We start from the raw sequence: 27,506 nt of genomic DNA, 5'->3' as shown, positions 1-27,506 counted from the left end.
CGGTTCCTTTGACAATCTATTTAAAGATATTGATCAATTATGTGATAGTACTTCGTTTTAATCCAATGGGATCGCTTCTTTGACCAGAAGACAGTTTGACCACACGGCACTTCTGCTTCCTGCTCTAACCCCTCCCCTCTCCGCCCTGCGGGTGTTGTTCTCTGATTGGGTGTCTCCTTGAAAACTTGAAGTGACTGCTCCAGCAGGTTTGTCCGCAAATCACCTGTGCGCTATGAGCTGGAACTCAGTGCTCTCTGTGACGACAAAATGGACAACTGGCCCAAAACAGCCAAGATCTCTTACAAGCGCTGGAGAAACTCTGAACAGTGGTAAAGAGAAAAACACGAAAAATATTAGCTTTCCTGCTTTTGTAACCTCATCAAAGTTGGCTGTTTCAAGGAAGCACCTGCTATGTTTACATACCGGAGTGTGAGCCACAGGGCTAAGTGCAAATGTATTTAACGACAAACTTTGGTATGTTTGAAAGACAGACTTTTTTTCATGTCTTCTTCCTGTGTGATGGCACTTAGGGGTGATGCAGATTTTGTAGGTCAAACTGATGAGGACCAGGCCACAGACGCTGAGATTTGCACCATAGCTTCAAATTTTGACGCAGAGGCTACGCAGTCTTCATCCGCCTCTGAGTCTAATAAACCCGAAGGTGTGTACAATATAATTGTTATTTTGTTTTAATTGTTGTGTGTGGAACTGTGGTGGCGGTAAAGTAAGAAGGGCATTAGAAACTATTAACATAGAAAGACCCTTTGTAGCAGTGTTGATCAGCTGGATTGGATTTTGATAAATGTAAATGTGGATATGGGTTAATTACACATGAAAGTAGACTCATCTTATATTGGCCATGTCCTTTTTTAACTGGCCTAAAACATAAAAACAGAAGAACTGCTTTGTTTTAATCTGTTATGCATCAAATTTGATTTCTTTATTATATATTTTCACAAGGCAATGAAGTGTAACAGTGCTGAAAAAACCTTGTGAATTTAGCACACTGTCCAAGATGTAAAATGACCTTTGAGTGTGTGATACTGAATAACATGCTAATGCCAGGGTTCTCAGAGTGTGGCAGTCCTTGGTAATAACCATATGCAACTAGGAAAGATTGCACATCTATACATTTAATTAATTAACATATTGATATCTAGGAGTGCTAAGTCAAAAACACAAATGCCTGATTTCGCTTCTTTTCGCAGTCTAAATTTCTTTTATTTTCCTGTGTCTGAATCTTATCCTGGCTTTTTAAAGACATGAACGGTCATCGAGACTTGATGTTAATGCTATTAATTTGTGCTTGCTCTGCTTCTTGATCCTTTGTGATTCTGCAGACATCTGTTTATGTCTGTTTTGTTTCTGAGACTGATCATGCAGTGACCGATGTGTTTTATTAACAGAAACCTTTACAGTGGATGATGCATTGGAGGCCATCGGATTTGGAAAGTTTCAGTGGAAAGTCTCTTTCCTCACTGGACTGTCATGGGTAATAAATCTTAAAATAAGCCCAAACAGCTTCATCAACGTGCTGATCTCTAACTGGATGCTCTCCCTCAGGTAGCAGATGCCATGGAGATGATGATCCTCAGCATCTTGGGGCCCCAGCTGCACTGTGAGTGGAGGCTCCCTAGCTATAAAGTGGCACTCATAACATCGGTAAAGTCCCTTTACCTTTTATTGCTTTACTAGAGATTTTTGATTATATAACAGTCAATGACCTTTTTCTTTTCTTTTTTTTTTTTTGGAACAGGTGGTTTTTATCGGGATGGGGATCAGTTCACCGATTTGGGGAAATGTCGCCGACAAGTATGGCAGAAAAGTAGTGAGTCTCACATCTATGATTCTCATACATGATTTCATGAGGTTTGTAAACGATCTCATGTATTTCCTGTATATGTTTCTGTGCTAAACAGGGTCTGAAAGTTTGTATGTGCTGGACTTTGTACTACGGCCTGCTGAGTGCCTTTGCTCCAGCGTATGGCTGGCTCTTGCTCCTGCGCGGCCTTGTAGGCTTTGGTATTGGAGGAGCTCCTCAGTCGTAAGTTTGATTCTTCCTTCATGCATAACAAGATACATCAGTAGTTCCTTAATGAGCGATATCCAAGAAAACAAGATTTAATCTTGTTTTAGGGTCACGCTGTACTCAGAATTCCTTCCCATGAAGGCGAGAGGCATCTGCATTATGCTGATTGCGGTACTGCGGTCATTGTCTTATAAACTCTCTTTTGATATGATTAGCTGCACTGCACTATATCATCCTAACTGTTTGTCTGCATCAGGCATTCTGGGCAATCGGTGCTGTGTTTGAGGTCCTCCTGGCCTTGATGGTAATGCCTGATCTGGGTTGGAGGTGGCTGCTCGGCTTATCTACAGTACCATTGGCAATCTTTGTTTGCTTCTGCTTTGTAAGTATGGCTGCGATGGGTAGAGGTCCGCCAAAATAGAAAAAAAGTTGAAAGTCAATCAGCTCAGTTTTCTGTGTTGCAAAGTGGTTGCCGGAGAGTCCTCGTTTTGATGTGCTGTCGGGAAGACGAGAAAAAGCCATGGCAACCTTAACGCGCATTGCTAAAGAGAATGGGAAGACCCTGCCTCAAGGCAGGTTGATCGCTTATAATCAGGTGGGGATGAGATTTTATTTTTGCTGGATATGAATCTAAATATATGCAGTGCTTAAATGTTCAAAATAAAATGTCTACTTTCTATTTTTGTCTTTAATTACTCAGAATGAACGTGGACGGTTCAAAGATCTCTTTGCTCCTGAGTACTGGAAGACCACGCTGCTCCTGTGGTTTATATGGTTAGCTTAAGTGACACACTCTCTAAGATAAGCCTTCTCTATTTAAAGGGAATCATTTTTATATCAGTGGTTACCAGCTCGGCATCGTGGCCTTATTTTATCAAGTTTTCGATTTTTGTTGTTGTTGTGGCAGTTATACCATTACCATTACTATAGTGACTTGTATACAGGTAACCAGGAACAATACTTAAAATCCTCTGTGTGGACTGGATGTGATGTGATTCCTAATGCAAGGGGGAGTAACAGTAGTTCCTGATTGACATATTAAATGCTTTATTTTCAAATTCTCGCAGAACTAATGTTCTAAAAAAAATGATCTTTTTACTTTTGTCAAAAGGTTTTTGAATGCCTTCTCCTATTACGGGATTATCCTGCTGACAACTGAGCTGTTCCAAGCTGGAGATTTGTGCGCGAGTATGTTTACAGCTTCCTTTGTGCAGAGCTGCTTTTAATGTTTTCAATTGTTGAATTACAACAAATCCCAAATGCTTCCTTATAGTGACCCAAGGAGCCAAGATTGAGCCAGACTGCAGTCTTGAATGTAGATATTTAACGTCAGCCGACTACAAAGATCTTTTATGGACGACCTTGGCTGAGTTCCCAGGTAAAATACTCGCTGCTTGCAGTCTGTCAGAGGCGTGGTGTGCAGTTAAGTTGAAAGTCTGACAGCTGACATAGAGAAAATGTCCATTTCTTTTGGTAATTTCCCATCAACTTAGTAGTAGTTATACTGTAGAAAAAGTGGCAAACAAACAGTGAATTTGAAAACTATTACTGGTTTTCAAAATGTCCCTGAAATACTAATTTCTTTTCAACTTTGATAAAGAAATGTATGTTTTTTAATCCGTGTTTAATTGTGGGCATGCACCTTTCCTTTTGTTCATGTCCAGATCAACATGCAGTGTATTGATTAGTGGCTCTGAGCTGCAATAGCTTAACAGTTAATCAGCTGGAAGCATGTGCATTTATTACAGAAGTGATTTTTAGACTTTAGGTACAAATAAAAAAAAAAAAAGACAGCTGAAATTTAGGAGCAGCTGAATTGTGTGGCTTCATAAATAATTTTAGTTAGAAATGAGACACAACACGACACCGTCAAGAGTGATGGGGATGGGCATGCATACGCGCTTCACTGTGTTTACTGGGCATAACATCAGTTTAGGCAGGTTGTGAAGTCTAGTTCGGCCACACAAAATAATAATTTTGTCTTTTTGAAAAAGACTGTTGCGCTGTTATGTTCATTGTGAGGACTTAGACAGAGACAGGGATTATTCTCGCTTCCAGACACCACATGGGAGTGGTTCATCCTTATTCTACTTTTTTAAATCAACAAGAGTATGTATTAAAGATAGATGAACCTACTATGACATCACTCATTTCTTAGGGAAGTCCCATTGTGAAGCTTCAAGATGGGCATTTTCTCTGTCCCCGTATTGGTGTTTTGAAACTGAATGTGAAGAGAGGAGTGAGAAACTGAGGAACACTGAACGCTGGGTAATCTTTTCAAACGGCTGCAACATCTCCGTCTATATAATCTGTGAATCTCTGTGATCCTGGACTGATATATCATAAAAATGGCGGTAAAAGCCGACTCAACCGTACCCTTTATTCTTCAACGGCAATGTCGCTGTTAGGCACCGCCCACATAAAAAAAGTATCCTGTATTATTGTAAGACGTGAAGCTAGCGTTTGAGCCCACAAAGTCATCAGGAAAGTGTTGACTGTGGATACAGAAAGAGTCCCTTGGCCTGTTTTCCTCTAGATTTCCATGCAACTATAAGTCTGCTTGTAACTACAGGAGGCATCCCCTGCTGGCCATTATACAGAATGCATGCTTAATACAATTCAATATCACTTTTCAGACCTCAAAGACAATCTTTAATACGCAGTCTGATAAAGCCTACTAAAGACAATGCTTTGATGTTTTTCAGTGATTTGAAGGTGGGCAGAGTATAGCATACAAACATGTACATTCTCAGAATAAAGAGAACGAGATACAAAAAAAAGTGCTCTTTAAGAGAATGACTCCATCTTTCACTGTTGAGTGCAGTCGTTGATCGTTTGTTTTTGATGTTGCTTTCAGGTCTTTTAGTCGTCCTTCTACTAGTTGACTATATCGGCAGGAAGAAAAGCATGGCACTGTGTTTCCTCATGTTTTCCTTGTGTATTCTACCGTTATACGCTTGCATTGGGAGGTACGTTTGTTTTTTAATATTATAGTACAACAGCAGCTAACCCAAACATGCTTGACATTAAAACTCCCAGGCTGATTTGTAACTTTTTTTTTTTAATTAATCCAGGAGAGCCCTTACCATCTTTATCTTCATTGCCAGAGCCTTCAGCTCTGGTGGATACCAAGTTGTTTTTGTTTACACACCAGAAGTACGTATCACTTTTCAATTTAGCAGATTTTGTTTGTTTGTTTTTTCAGACAGGTCAAATTGGACAAACTGTACTCACTGACTTTTCTTTCTTTTGTTTAGGTGTTCCCTACAGAAAACAGAGCTTTAGCAATGGGAACGTCAAGTGCCATGGCCAGGTTGGGTGCGCTGATTACACCCTTTGTGGCACAGGTATGAAGCAGTCTCCTATTTTTGTGTTTTTGTACAAGCTAATAAAATGTTTTCGGTAAATTTTGTCCAAATCTATCTTCTAAATGAAATTCTTTTTTTTTCTTAAAGGTCTAAGATGTGAGGTTCTCTATTACATGTAACAGCAATAGTACAATGCATACACACAATGGCCATGTTGTTAATTAAACCTATTCAGCTATTTATTGGCATAAATGTCTAATCAGCTAATCATGTGACATGTAGGCATGTAGACATGGTCCAGATGGCCTGTTAAAGTTCAAACCGAGCATCACAATGGAGAAGATGATTTAAGTGACTTGACCGTGGCATAGTTGTTGGTGCTGTCTGTATAAGAGGAACCTACTTGTTTTATCTTCTTGTGTTGTGGTTTGTTTGATTAAGTGTGTAATAGCTATGGACGAGGTTGATGCAAATGGGTGTTCTTGTTTAACAAACCGAACAAACCATTTGTTACAACTGGCCATTTCCATCCCTTTATGACCACACTGCCGTCTTCTGATAGCTCCTTCCAGCTGGGTAATGTCACCACCATGTTACAAAGCTCATCATCTCAAACTGGCTCCTTAAACATGACATTGAGTGCACTGTACTCAAATGACCTCAGCACCTTTTGGATGTGAGATTCACATTATGGATGTAGATGCTGCCAAATCTGCAGCAACTGTGTCATGCACGTGCCAAAATCTCTGAAGAATGTTAAAGCAAAAGGAGGTCAAACCCAGTACAAGCAAGTGTACCTAATACAATGTCCGGTTATTCTAAATTTTGAATCAGTGTGACTCGTTTTCAACTCGGCTGAATAATATTATTTGGCATCCAGCGCGGCAGCGATAATTTCCATACCTCATATTGGATATTAAAAGCATTACAATAGGCCTCTTAAATTAAACTGTAAATTGAAATGTCTGCTCTTACTGTTGCTCACCAAAAGACTGTATCTATATCACTGATGGCTAAAAACAAGTATCCAAGAAAAATAATCAGTGAAACTGTGTGGGTGGGATTACGTAATGCATTGCTTACATGTTTGTGAATCTGCATCTGTGTCATTTCGACACACCCAAGTTTTGGAACTTTCTCCATGGTTTTACTAGAGTTCAAAAACCAACATTGTTGTCAATGATTATTTAAAGAATGTCATAAACTATATAATAGTTTGACAATATTGTGACTTGTGGTAGATTTAAATTAGTCCAGTCAGGCTCTTTATTATTTAAGAGGTGTGTTTTTCTCTGTTTGGCCTCTCACTTTTTGTGTTTTGGTTCTAGGTGTTGCTCAGGACGTCTGTGTATTTGACTCTGTCGGTGTATTGCAGCTGCTCTCTGCTGGCTGGCGTTGCATCTTGGCTGCTGCCCATCGAGACATTGGGAAGGAATCTGCAGGAGTCCAGTCTCGGCCAGGAGACTGGAGGGCAGACGACCTCCACCACCAGAGAGTCAGATAATACAACGGGCTCCGCAGACCAGTGATGGATGAGGCAGGAATATAATAAAAAAGAAAGTGTAAAACCTGTTCTCCCACCTTCCGGTCTCCTGCAGTTACGTTGGTTGTCAGTTTAACGATGGGTAGACTCATCTGCGCAACGATGGGTGAAGAACAGCAGGGGGGACTCTCGTTACAGACGGGGAGTGACAATTGAGGCTTGGCCTAATGAGAGCGGAAGAACACTTGGACTGGTTTGTTTACTCAGTCTTCCACTTAGGCAATAAGAGGCAACAGAGGGACATTCTGGAAATATTAATGGCTTGTCCCCATGCTGCTGATACAGGGGGTCTATGGCTTTACTCGGTGTGGGTTCAGATTTGCTCTTTGTATTTATTTATGTGTAAAGTAGAATGTAAAAGAATGCTTTCTTCCTCACAAGTTCTAGTTGCTCACAGTTGTGATCTTTATAAAAGATTAATTATTTAAAGGAGGCACATTTTGTATGTCAGCAGTCTTAGATATAGGATTGTCTTTTTTTTTTTAAAAAATTTAAAAAAAATAAATCAGCAGTGAAAACAATCGTGTTGCAACTCTAATTAGTTAACAATTATTCTAAAAATAAAATTCTGTCAAGCCCATTTTTAGTTGTAGTCTGGGGTGATATGGAGGACAAAAATGGCTAAAAATAAATCTACATAAACAACTCCATAAATGGGTAATATGACATTGTATGTATAAAAACCCATACTTTTCATTTGTACCTAGTATCTGTTTCAAGTTTATATTTAATTGGTTCATATTTAAATGTATTTATTTAGACAATTTATCCTTTACTTCCCATTTTCTAAAACCTAGCATCTACATTTTTTCTTATAGATTTCTTTATACTTTTTTTCATCAGTATGCAAATTAGGGAAATACACTTCATTATTTGCAGTGGGAAATCGGGGGAATAAAAATGTATACATATTTGCAGTTTTTAAAAAATAAATGGTAAACATGAGCATTTTTTGACAAAAAATTATGAAAAAATAAGTATTAATTTACTTGACATTTGATAAAAATTAATATTTATTTTTAGGTATTATTTTGGTACATTTTCTTACCAATTAATGCAGAAAGGTTTTCTGTAATATTTTCATCTATAAATATTATATGAGATTATATAATAAATATAAAATTAATTGTTTTTTGTTGTCTTAAAAAAACGTCTTCTCACAAACACTATGTTTCATAACGTGAGCACATTTTTATAATTATCATTAAATATCGTAAACATTTGTTTTTGGGAGTTCCTAGTCTGGCCTGTCACCTTGACAACATTGGCCCAATGACAGCGCATACGCGAACTAGGCCAGCCAATCACAGGCATCCGGCAAAGCTGCATGTCATTTCTGCCCCGCTTGCAACCTGCGATGTGTTTTTGTTTGTCTGTCTGCACACCAGCGAATAAATCACAGAGTCTGCTGCTGCTGGCGCGGAACGAAAACCCAGGAACTCTTTCTTCTCTCACTTTCCGCCCATGAGGACTCCGGTAACCGCAGAGGACGCACGGAGCAGGACCGAAAGGGAGCACGGCCGGGGCAGTGGAGTCAGGTGCTGCTGGATGAGAGTCTGACTAGGCATTTTCTCCCCGGTGACAGCGACAATCTCAGCGGCGCATCTTCCCGGATAGGCGCTCCTCCTCCCCTCCCTTCCCTTCTCCTCTCCTCTCCTCTCCTCTCCTGCAGCTCACTGACCATGGCTCTGGTGACACTGCAGCGCTCTCCCACCCCCAGTGCAGCATCGTCGGCTAGCACGACCAACAGCAGTGCGGGGGAGGTGAGTGGAAATGCCGGGGGGCTGGGTCTTTGTGTGTGTGAGGGGGAAAACGCCAAGAATGCGCCCACGGGAGTGTGTAAAACATAGGTTGGGTGGCGTTTGCGTTTGATATCCTGCAGGAAAGGGTTAACCTGGTTTCCGTCATAGTGCGTGCGTCCAAATGTGTGCGCTTGTGTGCTGCAAACTTGACATATTGTTACAACAGGGAGTTGTTTGTGGCTACTGTGGCAGGGGATTTGTAAACAAAAATCCTGCAGAGGGGGAGGGGACGGAGGGGGGCTGTCGGATTTAGCTGTCAAGACACAAAGTGCTCGTTTTGCTGCTGCACAAACATTCGCAGGTCTCGGTGTTGCCGAGGTTTTTATTTGCGAGTAGTGCGGTCACCAATTTGGGAAGGAGGTCCTTAAATGTGGGGAGAGCGAGCCAAGTGTTTTTGCGAACTTCTAGAAATTTCAGAATAGGTCAGATCCATAACTGCACCATGAAAATGCGCTTGGCCCTCACCGAGACGTCAAATCCCGCGCAGCACCACGCAGACAAACCGATCAGCTCCGTGCTCCTTGTTTCCAAGTTACATAGCAGGAAAAAGGGTTGTTGGTTCTAGTCGGGTTGCGTGGAGAAGTGATGCTGACTTAGTGGAGTTGGAGGCTGGAGGCATTAAACCTCCACCTGTGAAAGCAGGGGCGTCAGTTAGAGATGGAGCACTGTTGGACGTTTTTATCCACGTGAAATCCTAACATCTGTGCTCGTGCGCCACTTTCTGGGTTTTTAGGAAAGTGGATTATGCGCTCAGAAGTAGGCTGAGGCACAAAAATAAGCAGTGACAAGCCTTGCTTTGAAGATAGGTGGGTGCTTCATCTCACCATCACTATTCTGCTAGAGTCAGCCGGCAGGAAGGAGAAATAAGTGTGTGTGTGCGTGTGTGTGTGCGTGTGTGTGTGTCTGAATTCGTTTTTCGTTTTTTATTCCAGAAATTTGAAGGTGTCCTAAGGATTGAGCTGCTAGCTCTTTGCAACTTCATAGCAGATTAGTTCACCAGGCTGCAGAGAGATGGCCAGCAGGTGGCGCAGGCATTCTTTTTTCCATCTCTGCATGGTCCTTGAGACGTTCAACTTATTTAAGAGCAACTGCAGCCAAAAATTCAGAAATTTCGAAGACAAAATGTAAAATCCTCTCAGTTGTAGTTGTGTGATCTGTTTAGCAGGATACTCAAGCGTGTGGTCCATGTGTGTTTGGTGCCTGCATTTCTTAATGCAAAGCACTCTTAACTTTATCCTTGTTATGAAATAGTTCTGTTCCTTTCCCACTGTTCCACTGTTCATGATCATCACAGTTTTTATTTTTTTTAGTATAAATATACTGTATGCTGTTTCAGATTCGCTCTTTGTGCTTGTCTTTCAGGATTTCGGAAGCGATGATGAGAGGAAAAATAATCAGAGGTAAGACACTTTTTTAGGTTTTTTAACATATTTGAAGCTCTCTAGAGACGACATTTATAGCAGAATACAAAAGTATTGCGTTTCTTATAGTGGTCTTGTTTTTCTTGTTTTCTGAACAACAATGCATATCATACTGTTGTTATAATGAGATCTGAAATTGTAATATAGCACATAATTCTCTTTGTTTTTGGACCAATTTAAGGAGAATCAGGCTAAGGATAGTTGACTTCAGATGCATTTGCACTACTTAAAATAGAGTACATACAAGGCAGCAAACCTGACACTGACTTAACAGCTGTAATGATGGAAGTCAGCATCTCAGCTATGTCCCAGGAAGCTGACAGGAAAAGAGTGGCTAACGTTCAGCTTCATTATGTACTGGCATTCGTACATTCACCTCCACTGCCTGAAACAAGCTGCTTGAGCACCTCTCCCTTTAAGGTCACCTTGTCCTTAAGCCAGCTTTTTTCCTATTGGCTCCCTCTCACAAACAGAAGGTATGAAGTGGGTGGATGGGGTTTCTGTGTACAAGCCTGGCTATTTGTCGGATATGGCCATATAAGGAAGTCCCGTTTGACATCATAAAGAGCCAGGAGTGTTTACTTGCATATACGCTGACCTTTGGTGACATTTAGCATGAGCAGCCTCCACTGTGGCGATTATATTACTGTAAAAGATGTAAGGAGAAGCATTATAGGTGCACTTTAGTCACATGTAAAAATACTTTGTATGCCTGTTTTGAAAAATATTTTAGAGATCAAACTTGGACTGCACGGAAACGCAGGAAGTAAACAGGTCCGATCGTAATTTGGGTATGTTTAGTGTATCTTTAGTTTTTTTTTAATAGGCGCCTGCTGAATTTCTGCCAAATGCTTCTGTGCAATAGATAATATACTAGATGTCAGGAAGGGTTTGTCGGTATGGATAGTAAACATTAATAAAAAAATGTATACTTTCAAAAAAGAGAGTTAAAAAGGAAGGTTTTAAATGATGAATGATAATTATTGTATTTAATAGTATTTTCATCAGGCCTGCAGTGGGAATATCAGCAGTAAACGCAATGCAAAAGAGTTCCTGAAGATGAATTCATAAAAAGAGGGAGGAAAGAATTCCCACATGCCATGCATACTCAGCGTGTGACATATGACCTTACTGAATAATTTGTTAACAAGCTGAAAATCCTTTTTTCTACATATTTCAATTGTATATCACAGATTTTCCATCCATCATGGCGAACTATTTAAACACACAAAAGAATCACTGCAGCGGCAAGATGATGCAGTAATGCATGAATACATTAATGGCAAAATGAATGCATCTAATAGTTTTTTTGTGTGTGTCTTTAATGGAAACGATTTAAATAAAAGTAAATAAACTGAACCAGGAAAATTAATGCTATTAAATTTTATACATTAATGCTATTTATTAGATTTTTTTCCCTGGTGGCCTGTGAGTCATAATGAGTCACATATTTATGTTTGTTTTTTGGCCCCGGTTTTTCAGAGCTGTCAAGGAGAAAAATCTGCTGGACGAACAGTTGATTTAACTTGACAAGGCTTTAAAAAATGTTTCTCGCACTCCGTTGCATAACAGAGCGCATAAACCGCTGTCCCCGCTCAGTCACGAGGCTTTTCTTTAATCAACTTGACGTCACAAAAATCATGACTTGTGTCAGCAAAGCTTTGGCACAGACTGCCTTTGTGCTCGTTGGTGTGTGTGCTCGTGTTTGTGTGTGTGGGTTTGTCAGAGTTGAAACAGTCGTATCATGCTTTGAGCTTCTCCGCGGTTCGCAGATTCATCAGCGTGTAGTCTTAATTTAGAATTCAGCATGTCAAACTTGAGACTGACGCCAAGTAACAACCCCCCACCCCCGTGCGCCCTCCCCTCCCTGGCATGAATGATGGTATTGTGGCCGGGCGTTGCATACGGAGAGCCGATTGCTGAATCACGAACTGTGAAAGAGGAGACGGGGGAGCCAAATCTGAACGGAACCCGGCGGCACAGATCCGGAGGTTTCAGGGTTTGGGATGGAAAGAAAGCTGAAAGGGGAAGAGAGGAAGGACAAGCAGGTTCAACCCAAACACGCTGTGCAGAGGTAGATGTTAATAAGAGGGAGTGGGGCGTTTTGACTGAGAGAAGATGCTTCTGGTCATAAAATCCTCAAATAAAGACATGCTCACCGTGCTGCCTCACTTTGTGGAGAAAGCTACTTGGACTCGGACGGAGATCTGCCGCATGTAAGTCTTCACAGCAGCACAAACAAGATCACTCTGTATACTAGATTCGTATTAGCAACAATCTGCAAACAGTGGCAGTATAGAATACGTGACCTCTTTTACTTTAAAGTCATGAAAACATTTGTGGGAGAAGCGGCTTTAAAATCTACATCTTAAATCTTATTCTGATGGTTGAGAATTGAGTTTTTCTTTGTGCTCAGTCCTTTACCCGGTCACGGTGTGAATTTGTTCAGGGATTCTGTTTTTTAAGCTAAATCCTCCGTGACTTCATCTCATTCGTCTTCTACATACAGTTGAAGAGGATTAATGATAGCACGTTGCAGTGGAGCTGAAACAAAAGGCCATGTGATGGCCCCACTCAGTCATACCAGGCTTTGTGTGTTTTTGGTCAAGAGAGGAATGAGACTGTGGTCGAACAAAGCTACACACTGTTCTGTGTGAGAAAATACGCTGAAGCTCTCCTTCTGCGTAGTGCAGCCTTCATAACAATGTCATGACCCAGGAGTGCTTCATTCAGCACAGGTGGGCCGAGCAGAGGAAGTCTGAACGTTTGAGTGCATGTAGATAGCTGAGTGTGTGTGTGGGTATGTGTGTGTATGTGTGAGGTCCATAAAGGTCAACAAACCCAATCAAGTGGAGTCTGGTCACCATTACTGTTAAAACTAAGGGCTGTTAAATGTGCTGGATCAGGACTCTGCTGACTTTCAGTCCCCGATGAGCCATCCGTCCTGCTCAGTGATCCAAACAGGACTAAATAAGAGAAGTACCTGCTCACGCTGTGTGCTGTGTCCTGACAGGCCTTTCATACTTTACTGGTGTGTGACTTCAGCTTAAATTTGGCCACATGTGCAACACAATGGAGTATCTGCACTCACCTGTTTACAAAAACTACAGCAGGTCAGTCAGTTAAAGCCAAATCATTGTTTTTTTTAGTAAACAGAATCACTTTGGACTTCAGGATTTTGTAATGAAATGAGGACTGTAAGGACGTCATTTCAGAGTACAGGATATTGTATAGAGCAAAAAAAGAAGTCTTTTCAGAATAATGGCTCAATGATGGCTCATTGTGTGCACAGTTAGGGTTGAATTTTATGAAGTTTTTTTTCAGCTTTAACAACCTTATCACCAAACTTTTACATTTATGTTTATATTTTGAAAGTACGCTGACAATTTTTGACATTGTCTTTTCTGATTTATAACTGTTATTTGTTATTCTTACTAAGAAAAAGTTTAAAGTGTGTTTTCAAGCTGAACTACATTGGTTTAAATCAGCTGATGGCGCCGAAGTAATGTCAGAGCTGAATTTGAAAAAATGTTTTTTTGTTTGTTTGTTTTCATTTGATTCTAAAGGCTGTTGGTTTAGTTTAGTTACATCTGCCAGTGAGGCTATGTGATTGTTTGAGGTTGTCAGTCTGTTGTTAGTAAGATTGAAACAGAGGTGGAGCTTGGCCCGGTGTAAAGGGGATTAACTTTTGGGGTTGGTGTGTTTGCTGCTGTGAATTCAGGAAATTTTGAAAGGATTCTTTTACCATTGAAGACGAAGTAAAAAAAAACCAACTTAATTTACGCCATTTTGGACAAAGGTACTGGTCCAGCTGCTCGAACACCGTAGCCCATGCGATGAAGCTCCTGGCACACCGTTTCTGTGCTGATGTTAATACCCGAGGAGGTTTCTCTGCAGATGTTGAGTCAGCAGACTTTCATGCATCAGGACTCAGTGACCCTGCTCTTCAAGGGTTTGTGGTCTGCCACTTTATTGGCTGAGTTGCTCAACTTACAGTCAGTAGTGGATTAAAAAAAATCCACAAACTGACTTGTTGCAACAGCAGCGTCGTGTTACGGTAACACGCTGGGATTCAGTGACCTCTTTAGAACAACCTTTTCTTTCACAAGTGTTTGTAAAGGCAGACTGCATGGTTTACCTGAAGATTTGTCTATATAATACATCTTCACAAATGCATATCAGAGTAAAATATGAGAAACTGTCAGATATCATTTTGTAGTTCTCCAGAAAATAACTGAGTTATCCAAATTGTGACGTCCTTCTGGATCCAGGGTGGGAATTTATGCACGCTGTGGAGGGAATTCTCTTGTTCTGCTCTTATTTTGCCGTTTGAATTCACTTTCTTAAATCCTTCATGATAAAATACTGGAGGAGATGCCATTTTCTTTTTCTATTTCAGTCCATAATAATACTAATAATACTAATAATACTAATAATAATAATAAAGACTGAGAATGGAGTTAAAGTGCAATAGATGTGATGTTTTTCAAGGAAGTGAGATAATTTAAACGTATTGCAGCACAACAGATTTTCCACGAGGCAGTCCGTTCTTTGTGACTTTTAGCTTGGCATACATGAGCTGGTTAGCTGTGAGCGCTACCATGCAGCCCAACTTGTTGCCATTTGATGAAAGTTCAGTATTTCTCGTGGTTGGATTTTAGGGTATAGAATGAAAAATTAGGCTGCTTATGGCCAAAATGTAGTTGTGTCCAGGCATCAGCATCACTGAATTTCTTTTGCACATCTACTTTTCAGCCTCAGCGAGAGCTTCTTCATGGTCAAAGGAGCTGCCCTCTTCCTCCAGCAAGGTGGCAGCACGCAAGGACCAAAGACCCCGACCCACCACAAACATGCAGGTGGGAACAGAGTCACGCAAAAACACACAAAACTTTGTGTCTTTTCTCTTTTACCCATGTTCACTGCACAAACAAGACCCCAGACAAAAGCAATTTTGTATTTGCCGAGTCTTTTCTCCATGTTTGTGGGTTTCGTTTGTGTTTAGTCTGAAGCATCACATAATTCGGTCTGACCCGAAGAGCCCTGCAGTTCAATGCCAGGCTTACATAGACTGTTTCATACAAGAGCACTCAGAGGGCACAACTCCCCCATAAGGCCAAGCGTTATGCTAAAACTTTGATGTTTTTATGATGACGCCAGCATTGTTACTATGGAAATCTAGTGCAGTATATTAATCTTTTTGTGTCATATAATGTTGTCTGGACAAACAACCTTATATTGTTTTAAAGAAAAAACAAAGAAAGTGCTGATGTCCCCCAATAAAAACATTAAAGTATGATTCAATGGAAAATGAAGCTTTTTCCTAATTCGTGTGGCCCTGACCTTTGACCTATGACCTGCTGCAAGGTCAAAGGTCAGGGCCTTTGACATTTTTCTTGGTCAAAGGCCCTAAAAATTTATTATTTTTATTATCTTTGATTGGAGCAGAATAGGCTGAAACGTTTGGCTTCTATAAACTGTAAAAACTTTAGACTTTAAGCTATAATAATGCGGTTGTCGCTGAACCAGTTGCTAAACTTTATGGCGTTGTTGTAATGTTGTAGGGTGTGGTATTTAAAATATAAAAGCGGCATTGTACAGCTCTCTGCATGCTCTTTCATGAGATATATTACTCAATACAGATTCTTTGATAGTTTTTGGGTGAGCGTGTCCACATGCTGAGTGTTTTCTCCTTCTCTTTCTCCCCAGTTTTCTGTCTTCACATTGCTACACTATCTAAAAGAGGCAAAAAAAATAACCTTTAAGGATGATAAAATTTGACTGGGCACTAACAATAAGGTTATGGGGAAATGCTTAGCCAGCCTAGGTACTCATGTCCCCCAAGCTGTAGAATATTGTTGTGAAATTTGAAGACGATCCATAAAAACAATTGTGGGTGGCATAAAGTTTTTACTGATTTTCACATTTGGGGTGACCTTTACCTGCTTTTCACCAAAGTTAAATCAGCTGTTGTTGGCGTCTGCCATCACACAAAATTAGAAAATGATATCTTGAAAACTGTGGATGCTAGACTGCTAACAAACAGACCGACAGACAGACAAACAAACAGTCGATTACAAACTCCGTCCCTTTGGGGGAAGAACGATCAAATCTCAAACTGTGTGCTTGTGCTCATTTCCAGCTTCACCGTTTAATTATTAGACTCACCTAAAATAATGTCTTCATGCTCCATAGTTCAAAACAATCCTTCATGCAATTTCTGTTTAAAGTCTTTGGAAATGTGTTTAAAAACTGTTGAAATATGAACCTAACAGACTGAAACTGTGTGAGGTTGCCATTCAGCTCAATCAGTGACTGACATTCGTGCTTGTCTCTCTGCCAGTCTCTTTCACTAACACTTTTTGTATTTTTTGTGTGTGTCTATAAAACTGTGGGCAAGGGCAGGAAAGGTCAAGTCAGTTTGTAAAAGCCTCCGCTAAATATTGAGTTCAGCACAGCTGGGAGGTTAAACAATTTAGATTTATCTTCATTGTGAAAAATGTGCAAAACTTTCCTCCCACTGAAGAAAACAATAGAAAAAGCTGAATGGTCAGTTTGTAGTTGACCTTCGGAAAGTCCAGAAATCACGTCTCTAAAGCTCATGTCTGATTAAAGTGTGTATTATCTATATTGTTAGTGCGATCTTCAGTATGTCTGTCAGCTGATTATTGTTAGTTTCAGTTGTTATATTTTATGCAAATAAACATACAGAAGCATGAAATCCACTTCTTTGCCATGGTAACCAAGCAAAATCCTGTCCATATCAGACGACAACACTGTGACGCTGACCTTCAGCCAGTCTGGCATGCAAAACGCAGTTTAATCAGTTCCCACGTGAGGAAAAATGTGAATTATGTTAAAGGCATTGTTGTTGAATCATTTCACAGTCTCAGTGTTTCACTTTCAGGTGATTTGCCTCAACATCTGCAGGTCATGTTTAAGATTCTCCGGTCTGAAGATCGCATTAAGCTGGTCAGTACAAAGATGTTGCCATGTGTTGCTTTGTTTTTGTTGCTGGAAGCGTTCGTTTCATTTTTTTGATTCAGCAAAGATGAAATCAGAGACTTAAAAGTAAAGACCTGCTCCACTGGTTAACAAGTGTTTTTATAGTAATGTGCAAAAGTCTTGAGCCCCATCACCTGTCTTTATATTTAGCTTCAAAGGTTCTCCAGGCTTTCTGAAGGTCTTTCAAGGGTTATGTTTGGACACTGGCTGCTTTTCATTCACTTTCAGTCCAGTCATTACACCTGATCATTTTCAGAGAAATGTTTTATAGAAAGTACATAATACGTTCCAATTTGTTTAGAATCTATGCATCTATGAAAAATGTCACGGATAACACAGTTTGACAGGCTTAAATTTGTATGTTTGTGTTAACAAGGTGATTCCCACAGAGCTATTAGCCAAAAACTTGTAGTGTCATGTACTGTTCACTACTGCCTCATGACAAATGGTCTCAGTGGTGGCTGTCAAGAAGCTATTCTTAAGGAAGAGAAACGGTAAAGAACTGGTGTGTAGATCATTGTTGTGATGGCAGATCCATCCATCCATGAAACAAAAAAATAATAGAAGAGCAGGAATAGGCCAAACACCTGGGATTGCAAACATGTAAAAACACAGATGTTGTTCCTGAGCTTGCAAAAAAGTTTCATTTTTGAAAAGAGCCAGGGTTTTTACCCAATCAAATCTGCAGAATAAATCCAGAATGTGGCCACATTTTATTGTTATCCAGCAGTACTGCTGTAGAGTCCAGATGCAATGTTTTGCAGTCTCTCCTTTTGTCGTGCAGGCTGTGCGGTTAGAAAGCAGCTGGACAGATCGAGTGCGCTATATGGTGGTTATCTACACCACTGGCCACCAAGATACAGAGGAAAACGTCGTCCTGGGAATGGACTTTATAGATAAGGACAGGTAATTAGTCTCTGCACATGCACATTTTACCTGTTTTAATGAGATTTGTTAACCTCATGTTGTTGTGATCTACAGTAAGAATTGCTCTATTGGGATGGTGCTGCCGCTGTGGAGCGATACCAACATACATTTAGATGGAGATGGGTAAGTTTCACTTTGCCACATGCAGAGAACAAAAACACTAATGGATGTTTTCATTCTGATCACTTCAAAATGTGAGACAAGGGTTCGAGCCTATTCTTTAGGCTTTAGCGCCCACCAGTGGCAGTGGAGGGAGTTACACAGATATTTTTTTCCTCTGTGTAATAACAGTTCTTGCTGACCTGTTAACATTGTCCCTGCCTCTGTAAGCTGGAGGAATGTTCCACTGTTTGGTGTCCTGAATAGACCCCATGGACGAGCCCTGTCCAGTCTGTGTTTACATCCCCCTCGTTACTCTTCACATCAATCCAAACTAATCTCCTTCTCCGCCTTTTCTTCTTCTTCACTAGAGGCTTCAGTGTGAGCACAGCAGGGCGGTCACATGTCTTCAAGCCTGTGTCTGTGCAGGCCATGTGGTGAGTTCTTCATGTCTGTCTAGAAGTGGGGTTGTGTTAATACGCCGATATACCCAACATTTTTGTGTAATTCAGACCTGCTTACCTGCTTACCAGTGATTTTTGAGACTTTAAAGGATTTCTTGGAAATTAGGTGCACACATATGAATATATTTTGATATTTTGTAATTATTAACAATATCAACAAATATCAAATATAAGAAATGAAGAACTTCAAAGAACTCTGTGAAGATCTAAGAAGGAAGATTGTGAATTTACACAAGTCTGTTGAAGCCATTGTTAAACATCTGCAGATTTTAGGATCATTAGTTCAAACAACTGTACATAAGTACAAGTTATTCAGATGTGGCATTGCTTTGCCACAGTCTAGAAGAAGACCCGGACTGTCACCCTCAGATGAGAGGAAATTGATTAGGACGTTCAGGAACAACCCAGGAACCATCAAACCTCAATCTTGCCATGAACACTGCAGCAGCTGTCAACCATGGTGGTGGCAGCATCGTGTTCTGGGCCTTTTTGCTGCCAGTGCTGCTGTTATGTTGCACAGTGTGGATGAAATAATGAAGGAGGAGGACTATCTCCCAATTCCTCAACTTCATTCAAGGTTTAATCAACTTCAAACTTGAATCAGCAGCCAGACATTTGAAACTTAGACACAGTTAGTTAGGTGTTATAACAGGATAATGATTCAAACCACAGCTCAAAACTCGTTTTGGAATGAAGAAAGCAGCGGATTACGCTTAAAAACGACCAATTTAAATGAACCAATTCTTGTAGGTCTTGATGGTCAAATATTCACTCAGAATTATGTCAGAAGCTTTTTGATGGCTACCAAAATCTTCTGGATACATCTTGTTTAGATACTTTACCTTCTATATATTTGAGTCTGTTTTCCACTGATGACACTCCTACCACACTCTGTGTGTATGTGAGCGTTCACATGCCACCTTCTGGTCAGCTGACAGAATTACCATTAATGTGCAGGTTTCCCTTCTGTTCAATGGGGATCTTTAGCAGTTAAAAGTTTGCGCCATGTTCCTGCAGGTCCGCCCTGCAGGTCCTCCATAAGGCATGCGAGGTGTCCCGCCGGTTCAACTACTTCCCAGGGGGCATTGCTCTCACATGGATGGCCTTCTACGAGAGCTGCATCACCTCCGAGCAAAGCTGCATCAATGAGTGGAATGCTATGACCGACCTGGAGAGCACCCGGTCTGATTCTCCCACCATGTTCGTCGACCAGTGAGTACCCAGCATAGCAACTCACCTCATGCAATGAAGGAAAAACGGGCACATCTTTTAAGTCATGCAGTACTAATTAATTATTGTTACGGATTCAAATATTGGGAATGGATACAAGAGGAAAACCCAAAATAACCACACTGGTCCGGCCGGGTCAAGTCAAACGATGATTTAATGAACACACGCGTGGGAGATGGACACCATACAACAGACAGCATCAGATCTCAAAATGGTGGAGCATTGATCAAACTCTTATAGCCTCTAGTGGCCCCCACCTAATCATCAGAGCCTAAACATTCTTTCTCACACAGCGCCTAAGCTACGACCTTGGCTCCCTGTTTATCTGCTCCTGATGAGATGGGGCAGTATGCTCTGTTCTCTTCTAATCAGACAAATGAGACGATGACTTTCTGTGAACAGTATTTCTTATAACTCAGCAGTATAATGCATCATAAAACAATATCATTCATTCACAATAAATCAACAGTCTAATGTAATGCAAATCAGTTTACCAAATGTAATAATTATCACCTTCTTCTAGTTCAGGAGCATAATGCAAACTGAAACTACATAATAATTCACAATCTTTAATTAGGGGTCTAACATGGCATAAAATAATATCATAATCCCACAATTCCCCCTGATGAGCTCTTTAGACTTAAAGAGCTCACTTACACCCTGCAATCCAGTGTTGCCGGGTTCATTTCTCCTTACTCCTGAGGCCTTTTGTCCCCCTGTTGGGTGAACCATATGTGAGATGACCTCTGTGTTTACGCAGTTCAGATGCAAGAAAACTTTTATTACAACAACAATAGTAGGTACAGATGATACTCCCATCACTCCCCAGTTCTCCCACAGCTTTATTTCGGTGCTACCTTATACCCTCCAAACGTACTCGGACTAGAACCTCTGTCCGAGGAGCTTTTAACCTTTATTTTATTGCTGTAGGCACCAGTGTCTTCCAGTCGGTTATTCTCTGCTCTTGTTTCCTTCAACCTCAGGGGTTAGACAACCCTTCAGTCGTTGCACAAATCAGGGGATTATTCTGCCCCGATTTCAAACAATGATCTGTGTATTCTGGGATCACAGCTGTGTTCCCCAGGAAAAGGAACAGAAAGGTGTTCTCCTTATGACCAACAGCTTCTCGAACGTCGTTGGTGTGGTGTTCCTGGATTTCCGTCAACCCCTTCGTGGTTATTGCTGTGTTTATTTGATCCATCCTTTTTAGGTGACTAACTGGAGCCCAAAATGCCATGACACTTGAACCCAGTTGATGATTCAGCAGTCACCGTGTCTGTCTCTGCTGCAAAGGATCCTCGTATATCTGTGACCTCGTCTGGTGTCTGTTCTTTTCTCTGTAAGAGACAGAAAACCAAAACACCTCTCTTCCTAGCTCTAACAATCTAATGTTGCTGTCTACTGATCTTTTGGTGGTTCAGAATTTGTTTAGAATATTCAGAATGTCCCAAGGACTTATCCTACTTTAGTGTATGTGTGTGTAAGCGTGTTTGCATTTAGCCCGCTGCACTCAAGGCATTTCTTACACTTTATCAGTCCGGACTATCGCCGAACGAAGCTTATGACCTTCAAAAGACCGAGTGCCAACTCATTATAAGCACATTTGCAAGATATATATATAAAAATGATTAAAACCACTCATTCTAATAAAAGACATAAAAAACAAATTAGCCATTTCTAATTCTAACATGTGTCCATTCAATGAAGCTAAAAAATTAAAAGAAAAGGTTAGTGAGCTCATATCTTAGAAAGTATCAGACTTTCTCCTATCCAGTGTCGTTGCTCCAATTTTGTTATCCTGTGTTAGGGAATGAAATCAATTTAATTGTCATGTTAGATCTGTTCAACACCTGGCTCCGCCCAGAGCCTGCGTCTTCACAATCGTCTACAAACAAAACCTGTATTAATATGAACTTCACTTCAACATGAACTTGTTGACTACTTTTGACACCTGTAAATAGAAGATTAACATGGGGTTATAACAATCACTGTAATACAAATGTTAATATGTCAATAGCTTCAATAAATGTTCAATGCAATGCTTGTTATATGATTCTAATGTAACAATAATGCTGATGCTAAAATAACAGTAAAACACACCCTTTTTATCCCTTACTGACCACAGCAGGGGCCTCTATGTTTTGATTCAGCCATGAAGCTCACCTGATTCATCACTGAGCCCCACCGGCACTGGCATTTGACAGCGTGGCGCTGCATGTTCTTCCTTTAATGTCACTATTTTCAATCTGTTAATTAGAGTGCTTAAACATGAAGTAGACTACGTCCACTACAAGTCAATACAACTGTGAATGTGGCCAATTATCAATCTATTACCAATCAATAACAAAAAAAAAATAGCTTTTATTTTATGCAGGCTTTTAGTCAACCACTCACCCAGAGGATCTCCAATCCCAGAAAATTCCTTCTCCTCATTTAATGAGTCTGTCCTCCTTCCATGCCCTGGTAACTGGTCCATCCAGAGCTATATCATTATCAAATATACATACAACAAGCCAAACCACACTTTGGTCACACCAACCCTTTTCCGCCCTGAAGATGTCCAACGCCATCTTAGTCTGGACTGTCAAAGGTGACTTTAACGCTGATTGTTCCGACAATCCATTTTATAACATTTCCTGGTCAGATTAGCCAATCCCTGCACACTGGAATAAACATAATCAACATGATCAACATTTTTCCTGCGTGTTTTTTCACCATCTTATTGATTCCAACGCTCCATCCTTATGTGGTTTGCTACATTATGTTTATCTAGAACTCCACTCTGTCTCTAAATGTTTGAAGAATTTTTCATGTTTGGGGTCAAGTTTTAAGAATTTGACCATACGTGAAATTAATGGTGTTATTGTAACATGGTAGACTAGTGTGCCTGTGTTAATTCAGCTCCATATTATTGTGTGAAGTTGCACTGGGTTGGGAGTGGTTTTTTGTGCGTGTGTCACATTTTTGGTTAGCCAATGGCTGGAATGGGGTTGGACTAATTAGAGGCAGGTGTACTTGATTGCACTGATACACTGGTCTACTTATAGCCCACACTACAAACACTGCTGTGTCATTTTGTCTCTCTGTGCATGTATGTAATGTGATAATCTGATATGTTTGGGATGGATGGGTTTTGCACTATGAATTTTATACTGAAGGTGTCATTTTGTCTCTCTGTGCAGGCCAGGGCCTATTATATGCCACAGCCTAAGGGCAGCAGAGTTGCAGAGGTTGGAGTGATCACTGGCTATATGCTTGCAGGGTGGTGGGTCTCCAAGGACAACTTCTACCCCTGTTAAAGGCAACATGTGGAGTGCAACTGGCCATGTGGCATAGCTGGCTCTGGCCTTGGGACTGTGTGTTTTTATTTGATTCATGAATGGGACACTGGATTGTTTTATCTTTTATCTTTTGATATTTTTTGTCACTAAATTATCTTTTAGAATTTTATTGACTGTCATCGTTTTGCCCACGACTGAGACGGTTGGTCAGACCTAAAATCTTTCTTTGGGTGTGTTACATTATCACCCCCATCGGGGCTTACCTTTCCCACTTCTGATGATATTCCTCCCTATTCTTTGCAAGTACCCACTTTTGGTGGCGAGAAACTGTTGGTGTGGTCAAGTGGGTGCTGTAAAAACAAAAGCTCAGGACAGAACAATTATCAGTCATGTACTTCATACAAAATTAGCATATATTCAATTTCATATTGATCCTCTGAGTGTAATGGTACATTTTAATTTTAATTTATCAAAGCTAAACACAATATTTTTTCTTTATTTTGCTCTTGTTCTTGTGCAGCACCACATCTCAGCACATGCCCCTGTCGGTTCTATCTTACTTTTCTAAATTATTGACTATTTCAATGGAGAACCTAAATGACTTTGACCAAGGTTTGTCATTACATATCTCTATTTTAAATGTGACAAGTTTATCATTCCCCTGTTATTTATACACAGCAAATTCAAAAGTGTTAAATGTTTTGGTGTTAGTGTTAATTTTACTCTAAGTAGAGTCACATTCTTTTAATGTAACTCTGAGGTGTAAAATGATAGTAGTTAAAATCGAGTGTTAAAAATGAGTGTTTCTATTTCAAATCTGGAGGTGTTACAATGGAAACATTAACTCTTGACCTCTTAATTCTGAACTCCTACAGGGGCTATGACACCAATAGAGTAAATTCACAGACTCCGCCCCCAGCACGGCTCCGATCGAAGCTGAAGTGAAGCGTTTCAAAACATTTTGCTCTACATATTTGAGTTGTTTGCCATGCTTGGTAAGTCATGTTTTCAAAGATTGTTTCAATTATTGTTATTAGCTTTTACTTCTGTGGCTCTTTGGAGTTGAGACAAAGCTGTGTGAAAGGCATTAGCCATGTTGCTCGCTGATAGCATAATATTCTGTTTTAGCTAGCTGAAAGGTATTGTTTGCGGGCAAATACCACAGCCTTGAAAAAAGCTTGCATGTGAATTTTCAGTCAAATTTCTTGGTCAAATACACTTAAAACAATGTCTAGAATGTGAAATGTTGATATAATGGTGCTACTTGAAGCCTGAAAACGATCTCCCATAAAAAACGAGCAAACAGCAGTAGCAGATGTCCCAAGTCCCGACTGAGTTCTACGTTAGCACTTAGATCCCTCCAGAGTTTTGTGCACACGGTTTTAGGTGAAAATGAAAAAGGTTGAGGTTTTACATTTAGTTCAGTATTACCTGTTGTCTGTGTCCTTGTCTTTTGGGAAAATACTTTACACAAGTAATGGCTCAAAAAGGATTCCTTTTTTTTTTTTTTTTTTTTTTACTGTGCTGCAATTGATTTGTGCCATTAATTAGTGTCAACTAATTTTTATTCAATCTCCACATAGGATATGATTGTGAAGATGGAATATGGGGGAGAGCAGAAGTGCGTTGAAGTTCCACAAAGTGATGAATGAAGGACGTGCATATTGTATTTTGTATTTATTGAAATAAGTGATGAGAATGCTGTTATTTGCATTTACCAGCTCACCTATGTCGGACCTTTTGATAAACAAAATTCTAATGAAAGTGAGAACATGTACACTGTTACATCTTTCAGAAAATGTTTTGAAATTGTGGTGCACAGTTCAGAATAAATGTTTTTCAAAAACCATTGTGTCTTTTTAGTAAATGTTTATTTCCAAAAGAAATTTCTAGAAGTTCAGAACAGTAAAATTCCCGCTTTTTAGAATTAATTAGAAGATAACTCTTACGTAGTTAAACTAAAATACTCTTTGAGAGTTAATATATAAACTCTTAACACCAAGTGCCAAATTATCAACTCCAGAGAGATTTGGTGTTTAACACTAAATCAGAGTTAACGTACCAACCCTCCAAAAAGAGTCAAATTAACACTCTCTGGTGTGGACCCATATAGACACTTTAAAATTGTTGAAATCAAATCTGACAGTGCTAATTTGGACATGCTGGATTTGCTGTGTAGGTATCAATAGAGTTTTTTCTTGCTTTTTCTATCAAAATTGATTGACTTTTTACAGTGGCCCGCTATGGTTAATAATAACATGTTCAGTCATGAGTGAAATCAAAGCTTCTCTTCACTTTAGCATTTAACATTCCCAACAATATAATGTGCTGCATTAATCGAAACACAGCTAATAAAACACAATTTTCTTAATGGAAACATCCGTAGCTCAAAATTAGCAACCAAAGGGTTAAGTCTGCAGTTCACACTCATGTGAAGCTACAGCCTCCCCCCCTAGTCTCTGTCCTCCTACTCCTGCAAAAACAAAACAAAGCGAGACAAAACATCCACCCTTCTTTTACAAGCTGGGTGAATTGTTTGTAGACATGTACTAATCCTAAAGTCGGTATCGTTTTTGTCTCAGTGTCAAGTCAGTTTAAACTTTTAGTCGTCAGTCCATCACAGTCCAGTCACATGCATACATTCACACACATTCATACCAGATATTGCTGATAATGGAGTCTCACACGCAACCTATTCGAGGCTCCATCACCAGCAAGATGACGTCATCATTTTAAAGGAAAAACAGTTCCTTGTTTTTTGGACTGGATTGACTCGCTGCAATCCTTTTAGGTTCAGGACTTCTCATGTGATCAATGTCCCATATAAGTGAATTTCTCCAGAGCCCATTATAATTATGGAGAAAAATACTTTGCGACTGTTTCTAGTAATCATGTTTTATAGCGCTTTAAAGTTCAATCTCTCAGGCCTGGATTAAAGAGCTGATTTGTTAAATCAGGAACTCACAAAATACCAAAATATCACCACCGGTGGATCACTCCTCTCAGATGTTCTTATTTCAGTGCACTGTAACAAAAGCAAAGACAAACGTAACCAATAAAATACTCATATAATAACAAATACTGGGGCCCGTTGGAAACATGTCCAAACATAAAACCATCTTTCTCTCTCTTAGAGAAAGAAAACAATCCAAACCTCACTGATAAAATCAACCTAGTGTTAAGCAAAACCCAAAATCAACCAAAACTTCACCAGAAAGTTTTTCTCCGTCCCGGGACAATATTGTGTAAGCATACAGGTACCGTAACTTCTTTTTGCACTGACAAAAACGTGTTGGACTTATTTCAGTCAATAGTGGACCCTAGTTGCACACAAATGTTTTGCTTTGGTAGAAACTTAAACAACTGAGTTAAATCAACACAACCTTTTCATATTCAGTAAACCTGTGCATTTTGAGTTCATATTACACGATTAAGACATGTTCAGATGGAGTAAGTTAAGCTCCTGGAATATTTTAATCCTTCACAATTCTGTCATTTTATTTCAACACTATTCAATAACTTTTATCCAAATTCTACTTGGTCCCTTAAATACTACATGTTGTCTTCATATTGCCTACGGTTCAACAAAGTCTAAATTCTGATTACCATAAAAATTGAATGGGTCTACAACAACTACCATCCTCCTATCTTTATCCTAATTGCACGAGGGCTGGGAAATAACTCTAAAGTGATAGGTTACGAGGCAGGGTGCACCCCGAACCGGTCACCAGTCTATCACCTAGAAACAAACAACCATTTACACTTACATTCACGGATAATTTAGAATCATCAATTAACCTAGCTCTAACAGCTGCATGACTTTTCACTGTGGCAGGAAACCAGAATACCCAGAGAGAAACCACTGCAAATTAACCAGACTGTGGACTTGCACCCAGGACCTTCTTACTGTGGAGCAACAGCACTCACCAGCATGTCAACAATGTAGGAAATACAGGGAAGCTATGATTTCCTGTTGAATTTTGTACAGATCTTTAAAGCCTGAGGCAATTGTGTTAAATACATGTGGGATGCTTACGTAAATCCAAGGGTTGGCCCCCTTTTCTTCTTTTCATTTTATATTTTATTATTGTTATTATTTTTATTTTTATTATTATTTTTTTAGTGTGTTCCTCCTTCAATTAAATCTCAATCACAAAAATGTGACTCTCCGAAATAAGGCTCACACCGTTAATTCATCATTTTCACTCTGTACCACTGCTCCTTATCAGGCTGTGTGAAGCACAGTAAACAATTCAGTTGAGGCCTTGAGCCATAAACAGACATCACTCACAGACATTGTTTTCATAACCAAACTGCTCTAGACCCTGTCCCCTAAATCTACACAAATGCCCTCTGGGTGACATGAAATGCATTTAACCAATTAACTATCAATTACTTCT

General features: G+C 39.9%; 2 protein-coding genes across 3 annotated transcripts in view; both read left to right on the top strand.

The window, feature by feature from the left end:
* The first annotated feature begins 211 nt into the window (after positions 1 to 211).
* Positions 212 to 7,309, top strand: LOC102786345 (synaptic vesicle 2-related protein-like). The gene is made up of 16 exons (XM_006788872.3): positions 212 to 329; positions 531 to 661; positions 1,407 to 1,492; positions 1,564 to 1,662; positions 1,757 to 1,828; positions 1,920 to 2,044; positions 2,137 to 2,200; positions 2,286 to 2,411; positions 2,496 to 2,624; positions 2,730 to 2,803; positions 3,141 to 3,217; positions 3,303 to 3,407; positions 4,887 to 4,998; positions 5,104 to 5,185; positions 5,287 to 5,376; positions 6,666 to 7,309. Exons 1-16 carry the CDS (start codon positions 268 to 270, stop codon positions 6,864 to 6,866), a joined length of 1,635 nt encoding a protein of 544 aa, XP_006788935.2. The 5' UTR covers positions 212 to 267; the 3' UTR covers positions 6,867 to 7,309.
* An 895-nt stretch (positions 7,310 to 8,204) lies between these two features.
* Positions 8,205 to 27,506, top strand: part of ssh1b (slingshot protein phosphatase 1b) — a 31,209-nt gene continuing 11,907 nt past the window's right edge. Inside the window, exons 1-8 of one of the 2 annotated variants that reach the window (XM_006788871.2) lie at positions 8,205 to 8,643; positions 10,045 to 10,082; positions 14,859 to 14,959; positions 17,008 to 17,072; positions 17,890 to 18,011; positions 18,087 to 18,155; positions 18,503 to 18,568; positions 19,613 to 19,807. In XM_006788871.2, coding sequence (XP_006788934.2) covers positions 8,563 to 8,643; positions 10,045 to 10,082; positions 14,859 to 14,959; positions 17,008 to 17,072; positions 17,890 to 18,011; positions 18,087 to 18,155; positions 18,503 to 18,568; positions 19,613 to 19,807 — 737 coding nt within the window. In that variant the 5' untranslated portion in view covers positions 8,205 to 8,562. Of the gene's footprint in view, positions 8,644 to 10,044; positions 10,083 to 12,197; positions 12,320 to 14,858; positions 14,960 to 17,007; positions 17,073 to 17,889; positions 18,012 to 18,086; positions 18,156 to 18,502; positions 18,569 to 19,612; positions 19,808 to 27,506 lie in introns of those variants that run through there. The other variant, XM_035907036.2, reaches the window with a different exon arrangement.

This window comes from Neolamprologus brichardi, chromosome 7 (genome assembly GCF_056152115.1).
Source record: "Neolamprologus brichardi isolate AB-2024 chromosome 7, ASM5615211v1, whole genome shotgun sequence".
NCBI classification, from domain to species: domain Eukaryota; kingdom Metazoa; phylum Chordata; class Actinopteri; order Cichliformes; family Cichlidae; genus Neolamprologus; species Neolamprologus brichardi.
Note: the sequence above shows the minus strand (reverse complement) of the source record. Positions and strands in the feature narration are given on the sequence as shown.

Coding starts and splice junctions, on each gene's coding strand:
- LOC102786345 (XM_006788872.3), top strand. CDS start 268: ATGGACAACTGGCCCAAAACAGCCAAGATCTCTTACAAGCGCTGGAGA. Junction 330..530: donor TGGAGAAACTCTGAACAGTG/GTAAAGAGAAAA, acceptor GATGGCACTTAG/GGGTGATGCAGATTTTGTAG. Junction 5,377..6,665: donor TTACACCCTTTGTGGCACAG/GTATGAAGCAGT, acceptor TTTTGGTTCTAG/GTGTTGCTCAGGACGTCTGT.